At 39.3% G+C, this 23269-nt stretch overlaps 1 protein-coding gene across 2 annotated transcripts in view; it reads left to right on the plus strand.

Moving 5' to 3' along the window:
- SRPX (sushi repeat containing protein X-linked) overlaps positions 1-11840 on the plus strand; it is a 59349-nt gene extending 47509 nt beyond the window's left edge. For both annotated transcript variants that reach the window (XM_075196435.1, XM_075196437.1), the window contains 6 exons: positions 195-321; positions 866-987; positions 3478-3657; positions 6592-6725; positions 8082-8203; positions 9614-11840. In XM_075196435.1, coding sequence (XP_075052536.1) covers positions 195-321; positions 866-987; positions 3478-3657; positions 6592-6725; positions 8082-8203; positions 9614-9794 — 866 coding nt within the window. In that variant the 3' untranslated portion in view covers positions 9795-11840. The remainder of the gene's footprint in view (positions 1-194; positions 322-865; positions 988-3477; positions 3658-6591; positions 6726-8081; positions 8204-9613) is intronic.
- The last annotated feature ends 11429 nt before the right edge of the window (positions 11841-23269 follow it).

A 23269-nucleotide genomic window follows, 5' to 3' on the forward strand; every position in this document is an offset into this window, starting at 1 on the left:
CATGTAAATGTACGTCATTTGTCTGCTCACTGTTTGTTTGTTTTCCTATCTAAATATTTAACTTATTTGTCTTGAACTGGGAGAACAAATAAAAGTAAATAAGCAATGCTACTTTATTTAGCACACTTACTCTTGCTTACAATACATTTTTCATGTTTACTATAATATATCACTTTTGTGGAATATTTCTGCAGATTTGGAACCTCCAAGGATTCAGTGTCCAAGTGTAAAGGAAAAGATAGCAGAACCAAATAAATTGACTGCAAGAGTTTTCTGGGACACTCCCGAGGGACGGGACACAGCAGATGGGATTTTAACAGAGTAAGATCGATAAGTAATAAAAAATCGTTACTTCCTGGCTGCCAACATTTGAATGCAATATTCATGGACACTTTGCTAATGGGTCGTTGTGTATGTATAGTCCAGATGCTCATATGAAATGATAGGATAGGGGTTTTTATAAAGGTCTATTTTACTAATCAAACCCCTAAAAATAAACTTCACAAAGTTGACTTTTAACTGTGCATTTATCCCTTTAAAAAAAAAAAGCCTCCACAAAAGTGGAGTTGGCTTTTAACACAATACATCTATTGTCCTCCTGTAAACTTTACTCACTGAGTTATAATACTGTCACAGCACAATAGCTAGAGGACACGGGGTGAGTGTGACTTCATTGAGTCACCTGGAGCGTGGGTGGGTCTAGGGTACAGAGAGCAGGCAAATTACTGGCATACATCTCCCTAGCGTAGGTTTAATAGCAAACTTTACAGAATGAGTTCATTAAACTTTAACACATTATTTCACTAATACTATACTGGAGATGAAATAAATGGCTAAATGTATTATATCAACTTCTTTATTTCAGTGTGATATTAAAAGGACGTTCATCAGGAACGGACTTCCCAGAAGGAGATCACAAAATCCAGTACACGGTGTATGACAGAGCAGAGAACAAAGCGTCATGTAAATTTAATGTGAAGGTCAAAGGTATGTAAGTGGCAGCAATCTGGAACATATTTGTGTTTTGTTAAAATTCGTAAGAAAATTAAAATGAAATGTATGAGAACTGTTTTCACCTAATTTATGCTAGTCCCATGTTGCTGCATCAGACCAGTAGACTACAACAGTGGAATTCATTTACCATGTAAGTTGTCACATAGTCAGAACATTTTGTAATGTTTTATATTCGGCACCTCTTCAATACCTGTCACTGAGGTTTATAGGTACCAGTTGACTTGGAGATTTATTTACCAAGACTTTTCCGATAACAAGATTTTTTTTATCCCTGTGTATCAAAATAATTATGTTCTCATGCAATTTATCAAAGAAATGTCATCATGGCAGCTGAGTGAGGCTCAGTGTCTGGCAGCAATAAAGGGACTCTTACTGCTTGACAGGCCAGTGGAGGGTGCTTCCATTTCCAGTCTGCAGCCTCATCTGCATAGGGGAGCTCATATCTCCCTCCACCTGGAGTCCCTAAGAAGACAAGAGACCCCTAAACAGCAGAGTCTATTTGTCAGGCGCCGTCCCCGCTGTTCTTCCACTCGACGGGGATGGACGCCTGTCTCAGCCCAGTCCTGTCGGGCGCATGTGCGCAGGTCCGTCCCGTTGCTAGGTAACGGGACGCTTTTATCAGCACTCTGTGTGCCTGAATCTGCTCCACCAATCCTTGCGTACATGCCTTTATTTAAACCTGGCTCTGGCGCCATTAGGGTGCCAGAGTAACAGGTTACTGCCTCTAGCTCCCAAGTGTTTTGTTCCTCTGTTGTGACCCAGCTTGCTCGACCATTCTTCGGATTCTGCCTTCCTGTTGTGACCCGGCTTGCTGACCATCCTCCTTTCTGTGTTCCCCACTGTGTTCCTGCGACTTTGGCTAGTTTGACGATTCTCCTGGATTCTCCCTTTGTACCATGCATACCGATTGGCTTGACCCGGACCATCTGACCCTTCTTTCACTACACCGGCAACTGACTAATAGGACCGCGACCTGCGTACCCTGTGCAGCGAAGTCCAAACCTCCCTGCGGGGGTCCCTGGTGAAAACCAGGGGTACGTTAGACTCCGCACCTATTAGCTCAGTAGCGCTAATACCGGTTAGTGTTCCTCTCTATTCGGGCCTGACAATATTTTAATGTCAAGAACCAAGTGGAGCTTAAGATATCATTGGTCAAATAAAAAAGAACAATGTATGGGGTTAACCCTCATTCTGAGGGTTGTAACCTGGATAAAGGAAACTCGTTACAAGTTTATCTTGTGTGTTTCTCTTGAGAAAAATGTATAAATTCTTCTTTTGAGGTATATTTATATTTATATAGTTCTTCAAAGTCCATTGGAGTCCACTAATGGAATCTTTGTGGTGGACACACCCACTTGTCTTAAAGAGGCTCTGGGGTGGTGATGTGAGGAGCATATATCAGATTATATGCAGACCCCAGAAGGAAGAGTGCTGGGGGTAAATTAATCAAGCTGCAAGTTTCCAGCAGGTTTGAAACTGGAGATGTTGCCTATAGCAACCAATAAGATTCTAGTTATCACTAATTTAGGACATTTTACAAAATGATAGCTAGAATCTGATTGGTTGCTATAGGCAACATTTCTAATTTTCAAACTCTGATCCTAGTACAGACAGATGATATTAAGAGAGCAGGCAGGGTGGAGCGAGCGCGGTGACTCAGCCATAAGTGCAGACAGAAAATATGAAGAGTACAGGAATATTGATGATGTGAGATAGCCAGTAAATGTGAGATGTGCAGGTAGAATGATAAAGTAAGAAGCACAGACAGATGATATGAAGAGTACAGGAATGTTGATGATGTGAGGTAGCCAGTAAATGTGAGACGTGCAGGAAGGATGATAAAGTAAGAAGCACAGACAGATGATATGAGAAGTGTAAGTTGTGTGTTAACTTGAGGAACAAAGAAGAGTTAATGACATAAGGTTCGCAGTTGATGGGGTTACGTGAAGACCAATGACAATGAGGCGGGATTCATGTATTCAGACGGGATGAAGAGACCATGTAAGATGGGGTGTGAGATGTTGCATGCCACAAGCATCGGCAAGGAAATAATTTGATGAGTGCCGGTTGGGTGAAAAAGTGAGCGGTGCAAGTAGAAAGCCAACTGCTGGTGTTATTGCGAATGTGGTGTTATTAATAAGGTGACACAGAATGGAACGAGTACATTGTAATGCATTTTTATGTGTAGAATTGTACTTGATGACAACTGAAGGCAGTGCTATAAAGGGGGGGAGGAGTGATATAATTTTGGAGCTCTGTAATTGGTAACATGGAAGGATTGGAGAGAGAATTCCTAACTTGTGTCTGAATGTTAGCCAGTAGAGAACATTATTTTAATCTTATGTAAATAAGAGGAACTAGTACATTAAACTAACCTACACTTGTATACATGTATAAATAAAATAGACGTGACATTTTGTCCACAGGTTATCAACTACACAAATCTCTTGTCTTTCTACCAAGTCAGGCGCTGTGCTAAGCTGAACGCACCAGAGAATGGCTACATCAAGTGTTCAGGAGCTGGAGATAACTATGGTGCAACCTGTGACTATTTTTGTATGGGTGGTTACGAATTGCAAGGAAGCCCAGCCCGTGTGTGCCAGTTTAATTCAGAGTGGTCGGGGACAGAGCCAACATGTTCCTGTAAGTACGTCTTTAATATTCGCTCCAAATTGTGCATTATCTCCTGTATGCTTAACAATATTGCACTTTAAAGACCTATATGTTAATTTAACAAAGTATGATTAGAATATCCATTCATTATAGTGACAAAGCAAAGGAAAAACTGGCATTTAGTAAAGTCTTCAACTTTGTTGGGTAATTCTGTTGGTAATCATGCTAGCTAGTCTCTACGAGGTCAAAGACATGTTTACCTAAGCTAATGCCGAGCATATATTCAATATTTACTTAAAGTTGAACAGAAACCTACACATGGGATGAGTAATAAAAAGATAACACATGTTTACCTTACATTTATCGTTTGTTACAATACTGTTTCTTTTATTTTAAGCTTTTTTACATGACAACATGAGACTTAGATAGACAGTGGGGTCTAATGTAATTAGCCAGTTTAAAAAAACAGCCATTTTGCTGATTTTTATGCCCACTTATAGGTATAGCGTAACAATAGCATTTATGGTGCTTATGTTTTTCACGTTTACCAGTGATTACACTATTAAACATTCCTACAACTCTTGTACGTCTGCATTATGTCCCACAGGGGCACTCCAACCATGTTTTCAATACTTTCTCCTGAAACTGATCATCGTTTTACTTTGGACAACCAACATTAAGGCTTATCAACTTCCTGGCAAGCTGACTATGTGGTCATTAGCTTTGTCAAAAACCAGCAGCTCCTGCAACAGTGCATACGCTCACAGTGAGGGGCTGGAGGAGGAGGTAGAAGTAAACCACTTCCCCCCAATACCTTCTCCGACCTGTAATTCTCACAGCAGTAAAAAAATAAATAAATATAAATCACTATTTAATCAGTATTTGTACACACTAACCCTCGTTCTCTGAAGCTACTATGAAAAAAAAAAAATCCCCCTCCCATGTTTTCCAGGCATAATGACTAGAATGTACTTTATGTAGACCATGATCTGAGCAGTGGTGTAGCAATACTGATTGCTCCACCACCATGATGCATCTATGATCAGACCCTATTGCTCTGCAAGTTTGGGTCCTTGTTCCTCCTTTTGTGGCACAAACACGGTGACTCTGTATATAGACAGCTTCCTAGTTTATGATGCTGAGTCTTGTCATCACTTCTCAACACTCCAGAACTAGAAAGTCACCTATAAACATAAGCACCTGTCATTTTGGGATTTGGGGGTGCTAAACAAAATACATAGGACTTGGGAAGGGGGGGGGGGGATACCTGAGGAAGCACCAGTAACAAAAGAGTAGAGATAATGGGGTGCACAAAAGCACAAAATGCCTAAAACAAGGAGCATAAGCAGTTTTAAAGGGAAAGTGGACATGCAAGAGGCAAAAGATGAGAAGTGTTAAGCACACAAGTTCCAAGTAGGAACATTAAAGAGACAAGAGGCAATGAGGGCAGGGACAAGGAAGACGTCAGGTCAATTGGAGGCTGCAGCTCTGCGGAATTAGTAGCGCTATATAAATAGATGATGATGATGATGAAATAGGAAGCCATATTAAAGGAGTTTTTTGTGCTGAGACGAGACCAGGGGCAGAGCAGACAGAGGAAAAGTCCTTGCACTTTTCCGACCAAAGCATGTGTTTCTTTAATAATGGGTGACTTTTCTCTATTTTCTCTCTACTAAAAGCAACAAGGTCTGCACTGGTTAGGATTTAATAACCATGTTCCAGCTCTTTATGAAAGCATTATAGCCAACCAAGCCAGCTAGGATAGGTGCTACATAAGGAATTGTAAGCAAGACCATGCTGCCCTTTATTAAGATGATTAAAAATACTAACTACACTGAAGCGATGTTGCTTATTTACATTTTATAAATAAAGAATTGTTAAAGAATTGATTTGTAACAAGCCTTTGTATAATTTATGATTCATTCATCCAACTTTCCCCCTAGAGATCACATTCTCTGGAGAGAGTTTACTGTACCCTTTCACTGAAAAAACAACTAGATAACAGATAACACATTCAGTATGCAATATTTAGCTTGTTAGCGCATCTGTAGGATACTTTGCCATCCTGTTTTGAGTTTCCCGCAGCTATTGACAAGAGCAGTCATGCCTTATTCTCTAGTGGCTCATAAGATTAAGTGTGAAGTATACTGTACGTAATGAATCGATATCCTCACACTACTTTGTTCTGAATTGATTCCAAACATAAACACTGTAAAGGAAACTGCTTGTTAATTATCATAAGATAAAATACCTTCCTTTCCACATCACATAGGGCAGTGTCACATGGGATTTTCTACACCAGCTTTTTAAGGCAAAGAAGCAGAGCTTTTAATTTCTGCCTTTCACTGTCAATTATACCTACGTAGATTATGTTAAATGATCTGTTTCTCAATTCTTGGTGGATTTTGCCTGAACTAATCTAAAGTAATATCATGTTGTAGGTGACAGGACCAGGGGAGGGCTGGCAAATTTTAGCCTGGGGGCCAGAATTGACTTTTAAAGGGAAAAAAATGTAGGTGGCCCAGTGATCCAGCCCAAGGTAGCTCACTATGGGACCGTCCCGGGGGGCAGATGCCCCCCTGACCCACAGCCCATCCTGCCCCTGGACAGGACATGTTTCTTGTGTCTGTTTGACAGACTGCTTAGACAAGCACAATTTATGCTTACTTCCTTTAATCCAAACACTGCCAGGAAAACACTAAATTATTATTTTATACTTATAATGTTAATTATTTTCTTTTTTTAAAAACTAATTTTATTAGGGAATTTTATAACATTTTTACAGTATAAAGGTAAAATCGTATATAATGTTAATTATTTTCTAATTTGACAATTACATTAGAATTAAACTATAGATGCCACTTTAGGGTATTTACTTGAACTTCCAATGATGTGTAACTAGTCATAAATATAGAAATAATGTTTATAGCATTTTAATTATGTTTTTTTGTGTGTGTAATACAGTTATGAATATTAATGTTATAATGAGAAATGCAGCTGAATTTTTGGATCAGTTTTATGAGAAAAGGAGATTGTTAATTATATCAACGCCCACTGCAGGAGATTTTTACTACAGATTACAAGTTGGGACACTTCAGGTAAGAGAGATAAAAAAAGGTGATTGTCAAAATGTACTTCAATTTTCCTTGTTCTCGGGACTTTAACAATGATGCTATACACGGCTCCCCTAAATGAGGGTATGAGATTTAAAAAAACAATTCTTTTTAAAGTTACCAGATTTGCACTGTAAAAATATCACATGTCTGTTGCACCAAGGGCTGTATTTACCAATAAAGTGGATAGAGGGGCATTTGCCTTGGGTTCATCAAGACAGGGGACCAGCATTAGACTTCTTAGTAATGTAGACTCGATATAACAGGCCCTAAATAAAGCATCTTTCTTGGTGTCCTAGGAAATGTCTCAGTTTTCAGTGAGTTGAGCAAAACATAGGGGTATATTTACTAAACTGCGGGTTTGAAAAAGTGGAGATGTTGCCTATAGCAACCAATCAGATTCTAGCTGTCATTTTGTAGAATGTACTAAATAAATGATAGCTAGAATCTGATTGGTTGCTATAGGCAACATCTCCACTTTTCCAAACCCGCAGTTTAGTAAATCTAGTAAATTTAGTAAATCTAGCCCATAGTATACTAACTTCAAACTTAACCCAATAACATACCTAAGCTTCCTGATTTTAGACGGGACAGTCCAGATGAGGGCTCTGTCCCACCATCCCGGATTTGTCCCACGGGTAGGAAATTTGTGTGGTATATCTCATTCACTGCTACTCTGCATGGCAGGCGACAATGGAGGTAATTATAGGGGAGTGGAGAAGAGTATGGGGCAGCCTAGCACTTCAAAAGCGCTAGGCACGCCTCCGGAGCATGGCCACACCCCAATCATGATGTCATAAGCTGTTGATACTTTTACATATATTGATGCTATTATTATTATTATTATTATTATTATATTAGTAAGATATATTTGTAATAGTTACAACTAGCGCTATATTAGTTTTAGTGGTCCTTTAAGCTGCCACCAAAACAAACAACAGGCATAACAGTAAACTAATGTAAGAAAGCCATGCAAATGTATAGCACTGTCCAGTTATATTTAATTCTATACAACAAATGAATTTTTTTTTTATCTTGAATGACATGCTCAAAATAACTGGCAATGTATTTTCTTTGAACTGTGGATTGCATCTTAGATAAAATAAATCTGAATTAAATACAGAATAAGCAGCACATCAACATATATGATAGTTGTGTTACAATAGAAATGTTCTTGTTGTTTTTTTTAGTAAAAACATTTCTTTTATTTTTGACAGTTTAAAAAATAAAATATGAAGTTGAATTAGAATTGAATAGTAGACTATTATAATTTGTTGGTAAACTAATTATGGGATACTTGGTAACAGTACACTTAGTAAGTGTTTTCTTTCTACTTGTTAGCAAGCTCAGTGTGGCTTGGACTTGCGGCATGTGACAGTAATTGAATTATTTGGTGTATATCCAACTTACATTGGAAGGATAGGACGCAGGCTGCTTCCTCCTGCTCTAGGATTACAGCTCAGGTATGTCAACTATAAAACACATTTGTATAAAGATTCTGTTACTTTCTGCACAATAAATTGTCAACCATATACAGGGCCGGATTAACCATAGGGCTAACTGGGCTACAGCCCAGGGACCTATGGCATCCAGGGGGCCCTTGAAAGTGCTCAGCAGCAGTATTGATCGGTCGGGGGCCCGATCAGTTGTGCTGAGCACTTTCCCTGCAGTACTTCCCCGGCGCGCTGTATTCTCCTTACTGAGGAGATCTCGTGAGTCTCACTCTCACGAGATCTCCTCAGTAAAGAGTGTACAGCGCGCCGGGGAAGGAGGGGAAGGAGGTAAGTGCCCGGGGGGGGGGGGGGGGGGGGGGCGGCTCCGATCACGGGGGGGGGGGCACTCATGGGTGAATGGGGGCCCCCTTAGCCCAGGGGCCTCCATTCCCTTAATTCGGCCCTGACCATATAAGAAGGGTAGTGGGTCAAAATGCATTTAACTACATGGTGACTGATTAATTTTCCCATGCTCTGTCCTGCATTCTCTATGAAGATTTTGTATAGGTATCTGACATTCGATATCCGGATCAATGCTCCATTCCATCCTTAAAAGTGTTTTATACCTTTTTCACCTTCTTTATATTGTATAATTCCCTGGTTCCTTTAGTCACTAGTCTCTAGTTCATGACCTTCTAAGTCATTCTTCTCTTTTCACTCCTTTTTTTCTCCTTGAACACTGTTTCTATGTAACAAAAAATTGTTTCTTCTTTCCTGTCACTGAAAAATCACTCAGTTTTGCTGATGTATGTGGATAAACTTCTTATAAGTAGATTAGTAAATGTTCTACAGAGCTGCAAGTGAAACTGAGTATATGGTTGGTAAACTAAACGCTCATGATTTGTGGGAGATATTGATGATGTTTAAACTATTAAATGTTTCCAAATAATTATTTCACAAAAAATGAGTATGTCTTCCGTATTATGTAACATACATGATGCATATGTCTTTCTACTGTACAGTAGACATACTAAGCAAAATTGAATCAATTTACAGTGCTTGTTATATTGGGTTACTGAGTATTTAGTACACTCCGGAGTGTCCACTGCACTCGCCTTCTTCCTATCACTAAGGACGTTCTCACAGAATATGGGGAGACACTTTCTATCTAAGAATGTCTGATAATGTGATCTGCACTGATTTGTCAGCCATTCGTCCAATCAGCTAGGTGGACATCTAGCCTCAGAAAGCATTGTGAGAAAAACAGCAAATAGTGCTTTACTGTGACTAATACCTTGTTTCTGAACCTGCTGGGTCTTCCTTGACATTCCAGGTGGAGGATCAGTATTTTAATGCTGCCTTTATTCTGTATCTGAGTTCATGAACTGTATTGATGTCATATCCTGTGGAAAGTATCTTATTATATTATTTTGTCTCTAGATTGCTCCTAAGAATCCCTGAAAGCAAGTTCCAGATGGTGGTTTTGGATAAACATGGTGTGGACAAAGAGCGATACATTATCCCGGTCAACAATGCAGATCTCTTCGTACTCATTGACATGTTCCCGCTTCGAAAAGATGAGATGAAATTTCAAGCTGAAGTCGGTCACACATGTAACTGATAGACATGTACTATTGGACATTCCCAATAAAGACAGTGAGGTGCTGCTGACTATCCCTGCTGTACAGATTTTCATGAATTACATTTCCCTATATGTTTGTGCTTCCTATCACAAATGTATGGTCAGAGCCAGATTGAATATTCTAAGTACCAATTAGGGCATGGAGGATATAAGATTAATTATGAGACCCTCAAGTGTGCCTGTAATCCCACCATGCCTCAATATGAGGTGGCAAATATGCAATGTCCTGCATTGGTCATATGTATCAGACCCACATTGAAGATCTCTGATTCTTGTAATACTTGAGTTATGCTTGAAATCTCAGGACGCATCAGTTAGTATTATTAGACATTGGCTTACTGACTTCGCATAGCAGGAAAGTGTATGATAAAACAGCGATTTTTAGTTTTTACTGGGACATAAACCCCTAATTTTTAAACCGCACCCATCTCACATTATCAGTCACCTATAGGCAGCTGATCCGATGCTGGTCTCTGCTCGGACATGCCAATAACACAGTATAGAAGATTGGTATCACTGCTTTATGTACAGTTTTTCGCATTAAAATTCATTTGGTCTTGTGACCTTTTAAATACTTGTACAATTCTGGGATTTCGTTAGGACACATTTTTATATATAGTAATAATAATAAAAGCTTTTATTAATAAAATATTTTTATGCAGAGAAGTTTCTGTATTGTACTGTGGAACAAAGAATACATTATTTTATGTGGTAACTGAAGGATAAATACAATAGTTAATTACAAGTGGCTCTTGCATGCATTGCTCGTTTTTCGCATAAAATAGATACAGTATGCAAATGTATATCACTGCTTTAAATATAGTTATAAATTATTTGTAATTATAATAGCTACATACATCCAATATGAACAGTGGCTGTGTCCTATCTTTCCACAGTTGGTATAAGCTGAGAGGTTAATCATAGACAGCAGAATTAGGTGGGCAGACAGGGCAATGAATCCACCCACTAATATTAATTGAAGACTTTGTGATGGGGAAAGATGCTACAGGTTGTAGAGATTGAAGCAGATAAAGAAGCTGTGTCATTATGGTACTCAGTGAAAATGTAAATAAGGACAGTATAATCTTTCTAAGGAAAGACATTGATCTTCATAGTTAGAGAGAAACGTCTTCAGGAGCAAGTCTCAGTGTGCCTTAGACCCTGTCAACACCTTCTGGACACAGTGGTTGAGATTGCAGAATACTTTAGTGCAGCTGTTGACAACAAATTACTCGCTTACTGGTGGGGAACTGCAGGTCTCAGCATGTTCTCACCAGCACAACAGACACAGGGCCACATGATGCCTATTTGTGGTCTAGAGGGACCATGTCAGCCAACTCAAAGCAATCCCTCAGAGAAAGGAAGAACCTGTTAATGGTTCATGACCGTGAACACAGTAGGCCTCATTTAGAGTTAGGAGTAAACTAGAGAAGGAGCAAATTTGCACCTTGGCAAAACCATGTTGTACTGCTGGTGGGGGAGTGAAGAAGTTAAAATGTGCAGCAGGTTTAGCTTGGGACAGGGCGCATCCTAGCTCATCTCTAGATTGCTGTGTAAAAATAAAGCTGCCCAGTATTTGTGTGCTGCATGCAAAAGCAGCCAGTATTGTCCTTGCATACAAAACTATAAATAAATAAATGCATGTATGTTCCCCGTGTTTGTGTGGGTTTCCTCCGGGTGCTCTGGTTCCCTCCCACACTCCAAAAACATACTAGTAGGTTAATTGGCTGCTATCAAATTGATCATAGTCTCTCACTCTGTCTGTGTGTGTGTCTGTTAGGAAATTTAGACTGTAAGCTCCAATGGGGCAGGGACTGATGTGAGTGAGTTCTCTGTACAGCGCTGCGGAATTAGTGGCGCTATATAAATAGCTGATGGTGATTGCACCCCGGCATTCCAACATGGTTTGTTCAGGAGCAAATTTGAGCCTTTTTTTTTGCCTTTGCTAACTCCAAATGAGGCCCAATGTAAAAAAAAGGAATGCTATACTAGATACTAAAAATAAACTTTGTCTGCTCACCAAAACTGAATAGTATGTTGTATCTTTACCTACAGTCGCTAGAGTTGCTAAAGTTGGGCGAGGATCTCACAATAAGGAATGATGATGAATACATACACATCCATTATAAAAAGCTATTTCATTGCAGTCTGTGGAATTGATTAATGTTCCGACATGAAATTATATTGCTTCCGTCCGCACTGTTAATGCATTACTAAAACGTTTTGTTACCATAGCACCATTTAAATTTATAAGACTTTTCCTATTTCATAATTTGTGATGAGGACATTTTCTGCAACTTGAATTATGAACTGATTTCAACCAATACGTGATACAAATTGTATGATGCTTCCAAATTATACGGCATATTTGGCTAATATGTTCAATTGGGAAAATTTGGTGACATTGAATCATTTCATAAAATGGCTTTAAAATACCAATAATCAATGTCTTGAGATGAAATATATTGTTTCATAATTTTGCATAGACCGTCAGAATTTAGGTAAATGTAATCTGTGTTTTATTCCCTTTGAAAGAAGCAGCACAAACAGATCTTGTTTTACTGAATTGTCTTAAAGAATAACCACTTATATAATGTTTTGCAAAATATTGATGGAGTAGTTGGTAAAATTGAGCAAATTCAGGAAAGTGTAATTACTTCTTAATGGGCTATATGTAACAATGAAAGCATTGAAGGACAGTGAATTTTACAGCTCTCCCTGTTGATTCCTTTGTATGATTAAGAGCAAATGCATAGCTTTTAGAAAGGGGCTCTTTTGATGACGTGCAGTAGTATGGGGCTTGTTTTAATGTATTCATGTGCCCACATGCCCATAGGATGCTAGGAAATGTTTGTGTTTGTCACACTCATTTTGCATGACCACATTTTCTTTAAAAAAACAAACACTTCTCACCAGCCATAAAAGTTAAACCTAAACCTTTATATGTTTTACTAATGACTATTAGCGAAGACAGGTATGTACATAAAAATTATAAAATTTGTTTAATATTCTGAGAGCATTAAGAACATATCTCCATTTCTCTTACACAGAATAGATCATCATCAGCTAGTTATATAGCACCACTAATTCCGCAGCGCTGTACAGAAAACTCACATCAGTCACTGCCCCATTGGAGCTTATAGTATAAATTCCCTCACACACACACACACACCGAGAGAGACTAAGGTCAATTTAATAGCAGCCAATTAACCTACTAGTATGTTTTTGGAGTGTGGGAGGAAACCGGAGCACCCGGAGGAAACCCACGCAAACATAGGGAGAACATACAAACTCCTCACAGATAAGGCCATGGTCAGAAATTTAACTCACCAGACTCCTATGAATCTAGACCCGGCACCTCTTTTCCACCATCAACTCCCTTCTCTGCCCCTTGCCTCTCCCCTTTCCTCCAATGCTTTTGCTTCTTACTTAAAGGGAAAAATGACTCCATTCATCACAACATTTCCTCCTTATAGCTCTCTGCCCACTCACTATCCAAGCTACCTGCCTCCCTCTCCACCTCTCCTTCTGTCATGGATTCCATGGTCCTCTTACTACTCTTCACCCCTCAACCGTTTTCTCCTTCCTCCTCCACTCTCTTTCCTCTGACACTTGCCGTCACTTAGTCCGTCTCTTCAACCTATCCCTCTCTACAGGTATATTCCCTTCTGTCTTCAAACATGTACTGATAACTCCCATTGTCAAGACACTATCTCTTGACACTGTCCCCCGTAATATACCTACTCTCATTCTTTGCAAACAGTTAGTCTAAAAGCATTTAACATCCTTTCTTACTGTACACTCTCTCCTTGCCATCTGGCTTTTACCCTCTTCACTCCACTGAAACTGCCCTCACCAAGGTGTCTAGTTATCTACTCTTGGCTAAGTTGATGGGCCACATCTCCCATCTCTTACTCCTTGAGCTCTTTACTGCTTTTGACCCAGGTGACCATCCCCTCCTCCTTGACACTTTTCACACCCTTGGCCTTTGCAGGAACGTAATTTCTTGGTTTACCTTGTACCTCTATGATTGCTCCTCTCGGGCCTCTTCCTCTAGTGCCTGATCCCCTCCTCTGCCTCGGTCCCCCACTGCTCAGTCGGCTCCAGTATCACCACTTTGCTGATTACACTCTAATCTAGTATTCCTCCCCTGACCTCTCTCCTTCTTTCATCTCCTGTATGTCCAATTACCTCACTGCCATCTCCATTTGGATAGCTGAATGCTACCTCAGGCTTAACATATTCAAAACTAGGCTTATTAACTTTCCACTGTCTAGTGTCATGTTCCCTTTTTCCGACTCCCTTAAGGTTGATGGTGTCGTCCTCTCCATGTTCTCCATTTGTAGTCTGGGGGTCCTCAACTACACTCTCTACATCCAGTCCATGGGCAAATCCTGTTGCCTTCATCTTCACTACATTGCCAAGATTCAACCTCTCCCTGAATGTCACCAAGACCATCTTCCACCAGCTCTTGTCATTTCCCACCCTGATTATTGCAATCTCCTCTCTGTCCTGCATGTCACGTCTGTCCCCATTGAATGTGGCATCACAACTGACGTACCACCCCCCACCATTCCTCTACTGCTGTGCCTTTCTGCAAAGTACTCAACTGGCTCCACATTGCCTCCAGAATACTATTTAATCTGCTTCCCCTCACCTATAAAGCCCTCTTTGTTGCTACCCCATCCCACATGTCCTACCTTGTTAAAAAATTACTCCCTTACTTGTCCACTCTATAATGTCAATGACCTTCACCTCTCCCCCTCCTTTCTTATCACCACCTCAAACTCCCACTTTCAGGACTTTGCCCATACTACTCCCTACCTTTAAAACTCTTTGCCCTATCTGTGACCAGACTCACCTTGAACCTTAAATCTTTCAGATGCTCCTTGATAACTAACCTTTTCACACATACCTTCCCTGCCCCATCCTAAGACAGCTCCCTCTTCACTCTCCACTTGCCGCTTCCAATTCTATATTCACCATTTGCTTCCACCCATCCTTAAAAACTCCCTTCTCTTGCTTCATCTATCCCTTTGACTTGTATCCCTTCACCACTACCAGCGCTGCTGATTTTGCGGCACCTTATATATAAACTTGATGATGATTCTGGCAGTCAGAATATAGTAACCAGTACGTGGGCATCCGTTTGCAGAATGCACCTGGAATATATCACACAGAAAGCTGGACACTCAAAACAAGCCACCCAGAGCCCTATTCCAGAACCTGAAATAGTGGAATAAAAGTGTTGTGCACTCATAATAACCTACACAATGTACTATACATAGTGGATTATGTCACTTAAAGTGCTAAATACCCTTTTATGCACACTGACTTATGCCATTGAAAGCAACCATTCAAGCACTTGGTTCCTGCAGCTGTAACATGTTATTCAGAGTTCCAAGTAGCTGCTCTGACATTTAAATTGTATTAATACTTACAGGAGAAGGGGTATCTCAGTGCATACATTCATGGACTGCATAATAGGATTTCTTGAAATCTCAGTACCATCTCTGATCACAGATAAGTCATTTTCCAAAGAACTATTTGGGCTTTATTGTGCATGGACAACTCTGGACAGACAAATCTAAATAGGAATTGTTTGGTTTTATGCACCATGCCATGTTTGGTAAAAACCAATCATAGCATATCACCAAGTACGGTGGTGGAGGGGTGAGGACTTGAGGTTGTTTTGCTACCAAAAGACCTAGACGCATAGCAATCATTGAATCCCCATGAACTTATCTTTGTACCAAAGTACTCTAGAGGAAAGTAGGAGACCATCTTTTAGACAACTGAAGCTTGAGTGAAAGTGGATCATGCAACGGGACAAAGATCCTAAAAACATCAGCTAACAAGTGAATGGCTGAAAAAGAAAAGAATCAAGGCTTTCGATTGGCCATGTGAAAGTCCAAGCCTCAACCTCATTGAGATGCTGCGATGGACCTTTAAAGAAAGATGTCCATAAACAAATGTTCAATAGATCCCTAGCCAGCAGCATTTTATTGGCAATTCACGAACATCAGTTTTAAATGCAAACATTTTTTTACAGGTGCTCTTTTCTGGATGAGTCTTTACTTCACTGGATGCAGGGTCATCACTCCTGTTATGATCGTTTTGTCGCTATCCAATAATGATTGTCGAATCTCGATTTGTGTTTCCAACGCACAATGATTTATTCTCAAAAAGTAGCAGAATATATTAAAGCGAAATAATAATAAGTACAGCTGTTACTTATCGCAGGCGCTCTGGATCCAGTGAACAGTATTTCAGTCCTGAAGTCTGTGGTCTAGGTGACTAAACACTAGATGAGGAGCTGCTGCTTATATGCAAACAGAGATACAGTAAAACAATGCAAAGGTGTGGCCGGCTTCTATTGGTTCAGGCATCAGGAGGGTCCAGGGGGTTGCAGATCATAGGCTAGTTTAAGCTCAGGAATCCAAAGGAGGGGGTCATCTCTCCAGGGGATGAGCTCTGATCTTCCCGCCAAGATTACTCCTCATAATAGTCCATAATTCCTTAACATTAATAACTTGTGTATGCACTCTGCGATCCCTTCACATTTGCGACTCTCCTGTTCACTCTGCGAAGGGGATTAGTATGACACCACACATGACATGATTCCTTCAACGTGTACCATATGTTTTACTGATATGCATATAACTTATAATATTACACATAAATACTACTATATTTCGACATAAATGACTATGTGTTGCAACTACCATTAATGTGTACTATTTTACAAGTGTGCGTGTTTGTGCAAATGTATGTAAAAGACTAAATACTGTTGTTGCCACGTGTTGCAGCTGCGTACGCCCTTCCACGCCGTAGCGTGCCCTTTCAAGCCGTAGCGTGCCGTACGCATCTTTTCAAACAAAGACAACCAAGTTTGCTCGATTTTAATTGAAATGACTTTATCCAATTTGCTGACTTCGACACTCCCAAGACCTAATTTTACAAATATCATTGAGGCTATCCATGCTTAATATGAATATGCAAATTAGAGTTCAAATTTTGGTCAGTACTCAGACAAATCTTTTGTACAAGGATTCTGTATTTACAGCCATGGAAAAGTACACCCCCTTTCAAATCTGTGTTGTTACATATCAGGATTTACTTATCATCTGGCCCTCACCAAGTCCTAAAATTTAATCTAATCTCATATGATAAATAACACAAGATTTTACTTTGTCATCAAACAATAAACCAACATGTAGAAGCCATGTGTTAAAAAAATTAGTTTACTAGATGATTCAGGAACCATACTTACCAGCAATAACTTGGTTTTCATTTCTTTATAAGTTTACCAGTCACTTATATCATATTTGTAGAATTTTGGTCCACACCACCAACTAACAATACTGCTTAAGCCTATGACCCATATGCTGTATATCATCAAATGTTTGGTTCACACATATGCACTACGTAAAAATGCATAAAATTGAAGGCACCCTTTAGATGCATTTTTAACATGTTTCCATGTGTTTTTTATGTGTTGCGTTTTTATCAATACCTTATATTAACTGGTACTGCGTATTAACGCATGAGAGATAGGTAGCACCATGTTCAACAATTTGACAATTGTAATGTAATTTTCATGCATTTTTTAATGTATGAAAAGAGCAAATAAAGCAAATAGATGTGAACAAGGATCTAAAGAAAATCAAAATTCAGATTTATATATAACTAACTATATATATGTATAATATCATATATCACCAACAAGTTGCAGCTAAAAGGCTGATGCATATAATATAACCAGTGAACTACTGTCTGTAATGAGTAATGATTTATAAGACTAAATTAATAGCCTTTTTGTGGAAATTGTAGAACATGACATATCTCTGGTGTTCTAGGTCAAGGTGTTCATTATTCATTCTCATGATGCTCAATAAAGTAGTTATCGGTTATGACAGTACAATCTATTACTTTCCAACAAATCCCTTTCATTATAGTATACTAAATGACTGTAGCATGCTTATTTTACATTTTGCAGTTAACAGACATCTATTAATTCAATCATGACAGTGATACTGTATAAGGCTCTCAATGTGATCTTCCCTCTCCTTTCTTGATCAGAACTGTGGAAGTTTCTCTCAGACAATCATCTAATTCTGTAAAATGCTATTCAAATAGCTAAACTAAAAAAAATCCTTTATTCACTTAACCACCTTTATAACACAAATTTATTGGGCTCAGGCATTATATCATCTAAACTCTCTTCTAGTGAACATACCATAAACAGAGCTTCACTGATTCCAATGTTAAAGGAATAGTCCAAGCACAGGGACTTTGAGAAAGCATGGCAACAGATGCACAATGCCAGCAGACGTGTCCTAAGGTTTCAAGTAAATAAGAGATAATCAACTTAAAAGCTAACACACGTTTAGAATAAAAAATGTATCCATGATCTTAAATATTGGCTTCTCTGTGGTGCTCGAAAATAAGTTGCACAAGCACTTAGTATAGGGATCAAAACTCATCCCAAAAAAAGATAGAGTAATATGTGCCATTCTAAAACTATGCTTTGTATCACTTGGTAACATATATTGCAACATACCCGAATTAGCAGATCCAGTGACACCCAAATGCAACCCCCAAAAGAGACTCCAACTGTAATAATCTCTTCTTAATCTATTTAGCTAGGAAATAATTATGCTTGCCGAACAAAATCAGCACATGGTGGTACATATAGTGACTTACAACCCATGTTTATTTAGCACATAGTAGGTGCTCCACACTAAAATTGTGCTTTGTCAATTGTAATTGTATCTAAATCAAGGCAAAAGATAGGGAAGATGTTTTTTGTTTTGTTTTTTTATATTTGAGATGATTTTTCTTAAATTTTACAAGTACACTCATTTGTTATAAATGATTGTGCAAATCAACAATACACCAGCAAAATACAACTTCAATATATAATACTAACTCAACCCTACTGCTACAAAACTGCAGTGTCAACCCAGGGTCAGATTTACCGCTAGGCGACCCAGGCAACTGCCTAGGGCCCAGCGGTCCCCAGAGGGCCCTCCCAGGGCCAGCGGTGCGCGGTGTAGGCCCTCCGCCTGCCATCCCCATCTGTCCGCCGACATAAAAAAACAAATTGCGGCCGGACACAGATTAAAAAAACAAACAGTCACGTGATCGCGTGGCGGCTCCCAGCAGTCTCTCCTCCTCTCTGCTACCACTGAATATCTCAGTGGGAACAGAGAGGAGGAGAGACTGCCGGGAGCCGCCGCGCAATCATGTGATTTTTTTTTTTTGTAATCTGTTTCCGGTCTCAGTGAGGACTAACTGAGGAGCAGAGAGGAGCAGCGCGCCGGAGAAGAAAGAAGACAGGAAGGCCAGAAAAGAGGAATACAAAAGAGAAAAAGGCAATAGAAAGGTAAGTAAAACAACGGAGGCACAGAGGTGATGATGAAGGGGCACAGAGGTGATGTGAAGGGGCACATGTGATATTGTGAAGGGGCACAGTGTGATGATAGAGGGACAAAAGTGACAAGAGCACATACTTGGATTTATGCGTATTATTTTTGCAAACAAATTAATAAGTATTTCTGCCCTGACTTAAATACTTATTAAGTTGTTTTGACCCAACTACTTAAAAAACGGGACTGCTCAGTAATTGTTTAGGGGTGCCTTTTACTGTAGGATGGTGGCCTAGCTCTTTTCACGTTAGGTACGCCCACAATGCTGCAAGCCATGCCCCCAATGGTATAGCCACACCTCCTTTGGTGGCGGCACATACTTTCACTTCTGATTAACTATAGGCGTATATGGTATGCTACAAAAATTTAGTGCTATGGATTGTTTCACCGAGGGGGGCCTCAAACCATTATCCTGCCTAGGGCCCCATAAGTTCTATATCCGGCTCTGTGTCATCCTACAAAGAGAAATGAATAATAAAGCAGCATAGAAATAGACAGTGGAAATAAAAGTGGGCAGTTTATTTACATACTTACCCATACAATGGAATGAGTAAGCACCAGGGCTTCGCAATGGACAACTACTGTAAAATTAAATGACTAGATACATTCAGGGCCGTCTCTTCCATTGGGCACGATGGGCAGGTGCCCGGGGGCCCTGCAGGCAAGGGGGGCCCATCCGAATCCTTTTTTAAATACTTTTAAATACTTACCTTGCGGTCACATCAGTGGTGATCCAGCTCCCTCCCTGGTCCCCTCTTCCATGCTGAGCTCGCAGTGAATGCTGGGCGTGATGTCACGCCCAGCATTCACTGCTACCACAGCACGGAAGAGGGCAGAAGAGACTCAGCGGCGCGGAAAAAAGGAGAGGATCGGACTTAAGGTAAGTTAAGGGGGCCCCTATATATATATATATATATATATATATATATATATATGTATATGTATATGTATATATATGTATATGTATATATATATATATGTATATGTATATATATATATATATATATATATATGTATATATATATATATATATATATATATGTATATATATATATATATATATATGTATATATATATATATATATATATATATGTAAAAAAAAAAGTGATTATATATATAATCACGTTTTTTTTTACATACATATACATTTTTTTTTACACACACACACACTATTTATATATATATATATATATATATATATATATATATATATATATATATATATATATATATATATATATATTTTTTTTTTTAGGGGCCGGGTACATTGCATTGCCCGGGGGCCCATAAAGTTGTTAAGGTGGCCCTGGATACATTTGTGGCTATGGCAAGGTACACTATATTCCAACTAAGGAGATGATAAAATCATGCAATATACTAAGCACCAATATATGTGAATTTCCCGGTAGCATATGTGTAACATGGTTCTTTCTTACACACATCCCCATAAGCAAAAAGAAGTGTTTGGTATGAAATAATTCCATTTATCCTAGAGTACCAGACTCTAAACAAAATCCACCAATATCAAATGACAGGAAAAAATAGGTGATACAGGCCACACAAATGCAGGACCACCTTCTTTTCACTGAACATTATTTGTCTACCATGCTTTTCAGGATTGTAACCCCTTTTTATTTTACTGAATTTGATGTTGTTGGACTTTACTCTGTCTTGGGTAAGCTGGGATATAAACTGACACGAAGCAAAGTTTTTGAGCTGAAAATACTGAGGAGGTTATCGCATTTCAAGGGCCTTTATAGAGTCACATAACCCATATAGTGCCTTGCCTTAGATGTCATTGGATTGATAGTGGTATGCTGGGGTATAGGTCACAGAGAGAAGCAAGGGGCTATTTAATATAGTGCTCATAATGCTTTACTAAGAAATGCATGTGCTGGTGGTGCATTTTTGGGTGTTGAATCCCCCCAAAAACAGAGATACTTGGTCAGAGATATAGATGAAGCATGATTTGTTTAGATGACAAGAGCATCAGAAGATGTGAGGATTCTGTGGTTTGCAGTTATCTCCAACATGCTACAACTGAAATACAACAGAAGGAACAAGTTTTTGTCCATTGCACTTTGTGGGTTGCCAGATCACTATACATCTAAAAGCTTTAGATGAATACATTCACTGAATACATTAAGGTGTATGGCACAGGACAGCAAGAGGGCTAAAGATATCTCTCAGCTCTGGTGATACCACATTTTCTCTTTGAGTCAGAACGGTTTAGTCATTATTATTCAATCCACTGTATGCTGGATTTGTATGGCGTTTTTTTTATTTACTAGTTTATTAACTTTCATGTATAACAGCTGATATTATATCACAGGAATTATAAATTGCTGCGTTAGAGGTAGGGATGAGCGCGCTCGGATTTCTGAAATCCGAGCCCACCCGAACGTTGCGGATCCGAGTCGGATCCGAGACAGATCCGGGTATTGGCGCCAAATTCAAAAGTGAAACTGAGGCTCTGACTCATAATCCCGTTGTCGGATCTCGCGATACTCGGATCCTATAAATTCCCCGCTAGTCGCCGCCATCTTCACTCGGGCATTGATCAGGGTAGAGGGAGGGTGTGTTAGGTGGTCCTCTGTGCTGTTTAGTTCTGTGCTGTTTAGTTCTGTGCTGTTTAGTTCTGTGCTGTTTAGTGCTGTGCTGTGCTGTGCTGTGCTGTTTAGTGCTGTGCTGTTTAGTGCTGTGCTGTGCTGTGCTGTGCTGTGCTGTGCTGTGTTCTGCAGTATCAGTCCAGTGGTGCTGTGTGCTGTGCTCTGTCCTTCTGAGGTCAGTGGTGCTGCTGGGTCCTGTGCTGTGTCCTGTTCAGTCCAGTGGTGCTGTGTCCTGTGCTCTGTGCTTCTAAGGGCATAGTTATTTCCCCAATATTCCCCTGTGTTTAAAAAAATAAAAAAAAGTTTTTTTTATAAAATACCAAAAACTACTTTAATATTTTTTAATTACCACAAAATTTTCACAACCAATCCTGCAGTATAAGCCCATTGGTACTGCAATATTACCAAGTTCACACATTCAGCAGTAAAAGTCCAGTGGTACTGCAATATTACAAAGTTTACACATTCTGCAGTATCAGTCCAGTGGTGCTGTGTCCTGTGCTCTGTCCTGCTGAGTTCCGTAGTGCTGCTGGGTCCTGTGCCGTGTCCTGTTCAGTCCAGTGGTGCTGTGTCCTGTGCTCTGTGCTTCTAAGGGCATAGTTATTTCCCCATTATTCCCAAGTTTGTAAAAAATAAAAAAAAAGTAAAAAAAAATAAAAAATTAAAAAAAAAAAAAAATATATAATAATTATAACCAAATTTGCAAAACCAATCCAGCATTATAAGTCCATTGGTACTGCAATATTACCAAGTTCACACATTCAGCAGTAAAAGTCCAGTGGTACTGCAATATTACAAAGTTTACACATTCTGCAGTATCAGTCCAGTGGTGCTGTGTCCTGTGCTCTGTCCTGCTGAGTTCCGTAGTGCTGCTGGGTCCTGTGCCGTGTCCTGTTCAGTCCAGTGGTGCTGTGTCCTGTGCTCTGTGCTTCTAAGGGCATAGTTATTTCCCCATTATTCCCAAGTTTGTAAAAAATAAAAAAAAAGTAAAAAAAAATAAAAAATTAAAAAAAAAAAAAAAAATATAATAATTATAACCAAATTTGCAAAACCAATCCAGCATTATAAGTCCATTGGTACTGCAATATTACCAAGTTCACACATTCAGCAGTAAAAGTCCAGTGGTACTGCAATATTACAAAGTTTACACATTCTGCAGTATCAGTCCAGTGGTGCTGTGTCCTGTGCTCTGTCCTGCTGAGTTCCGTAGTGCTGCTGGGTCCTGTGCCGTGTCCTGTTCAGTCCAGTGGTGCTGTGTCCTGTGCTCTGTGCTTCTAAGGGCATAGTTATTTCCCCATTATTCCCAAGTTTGTAAAAAATAAAAAAAAAGTAAAAAAAAATAAAAAATTAAAAAAAAAAAAATATATATAATAATTATAACCAAATTTGCAAAACCAATCCAGCATTATAAGT

The sequence above is a fragment of the Mixophyes fleayi genome, chromosome 2 (assembly GCF_038048845.1).
Source record: "Mixophyes fleayi isolate aMixFle1 chromosome 2, aMixFle1.hap1, whole genome shotgun sequence".
In the NCBI taxonomy this organism is placed as follows: Eukaryota; Metazoa; Chordata; class Amphibia; order Anura; family Limnodynastidae; genus Mixophyes; species Mixophyes fleayi.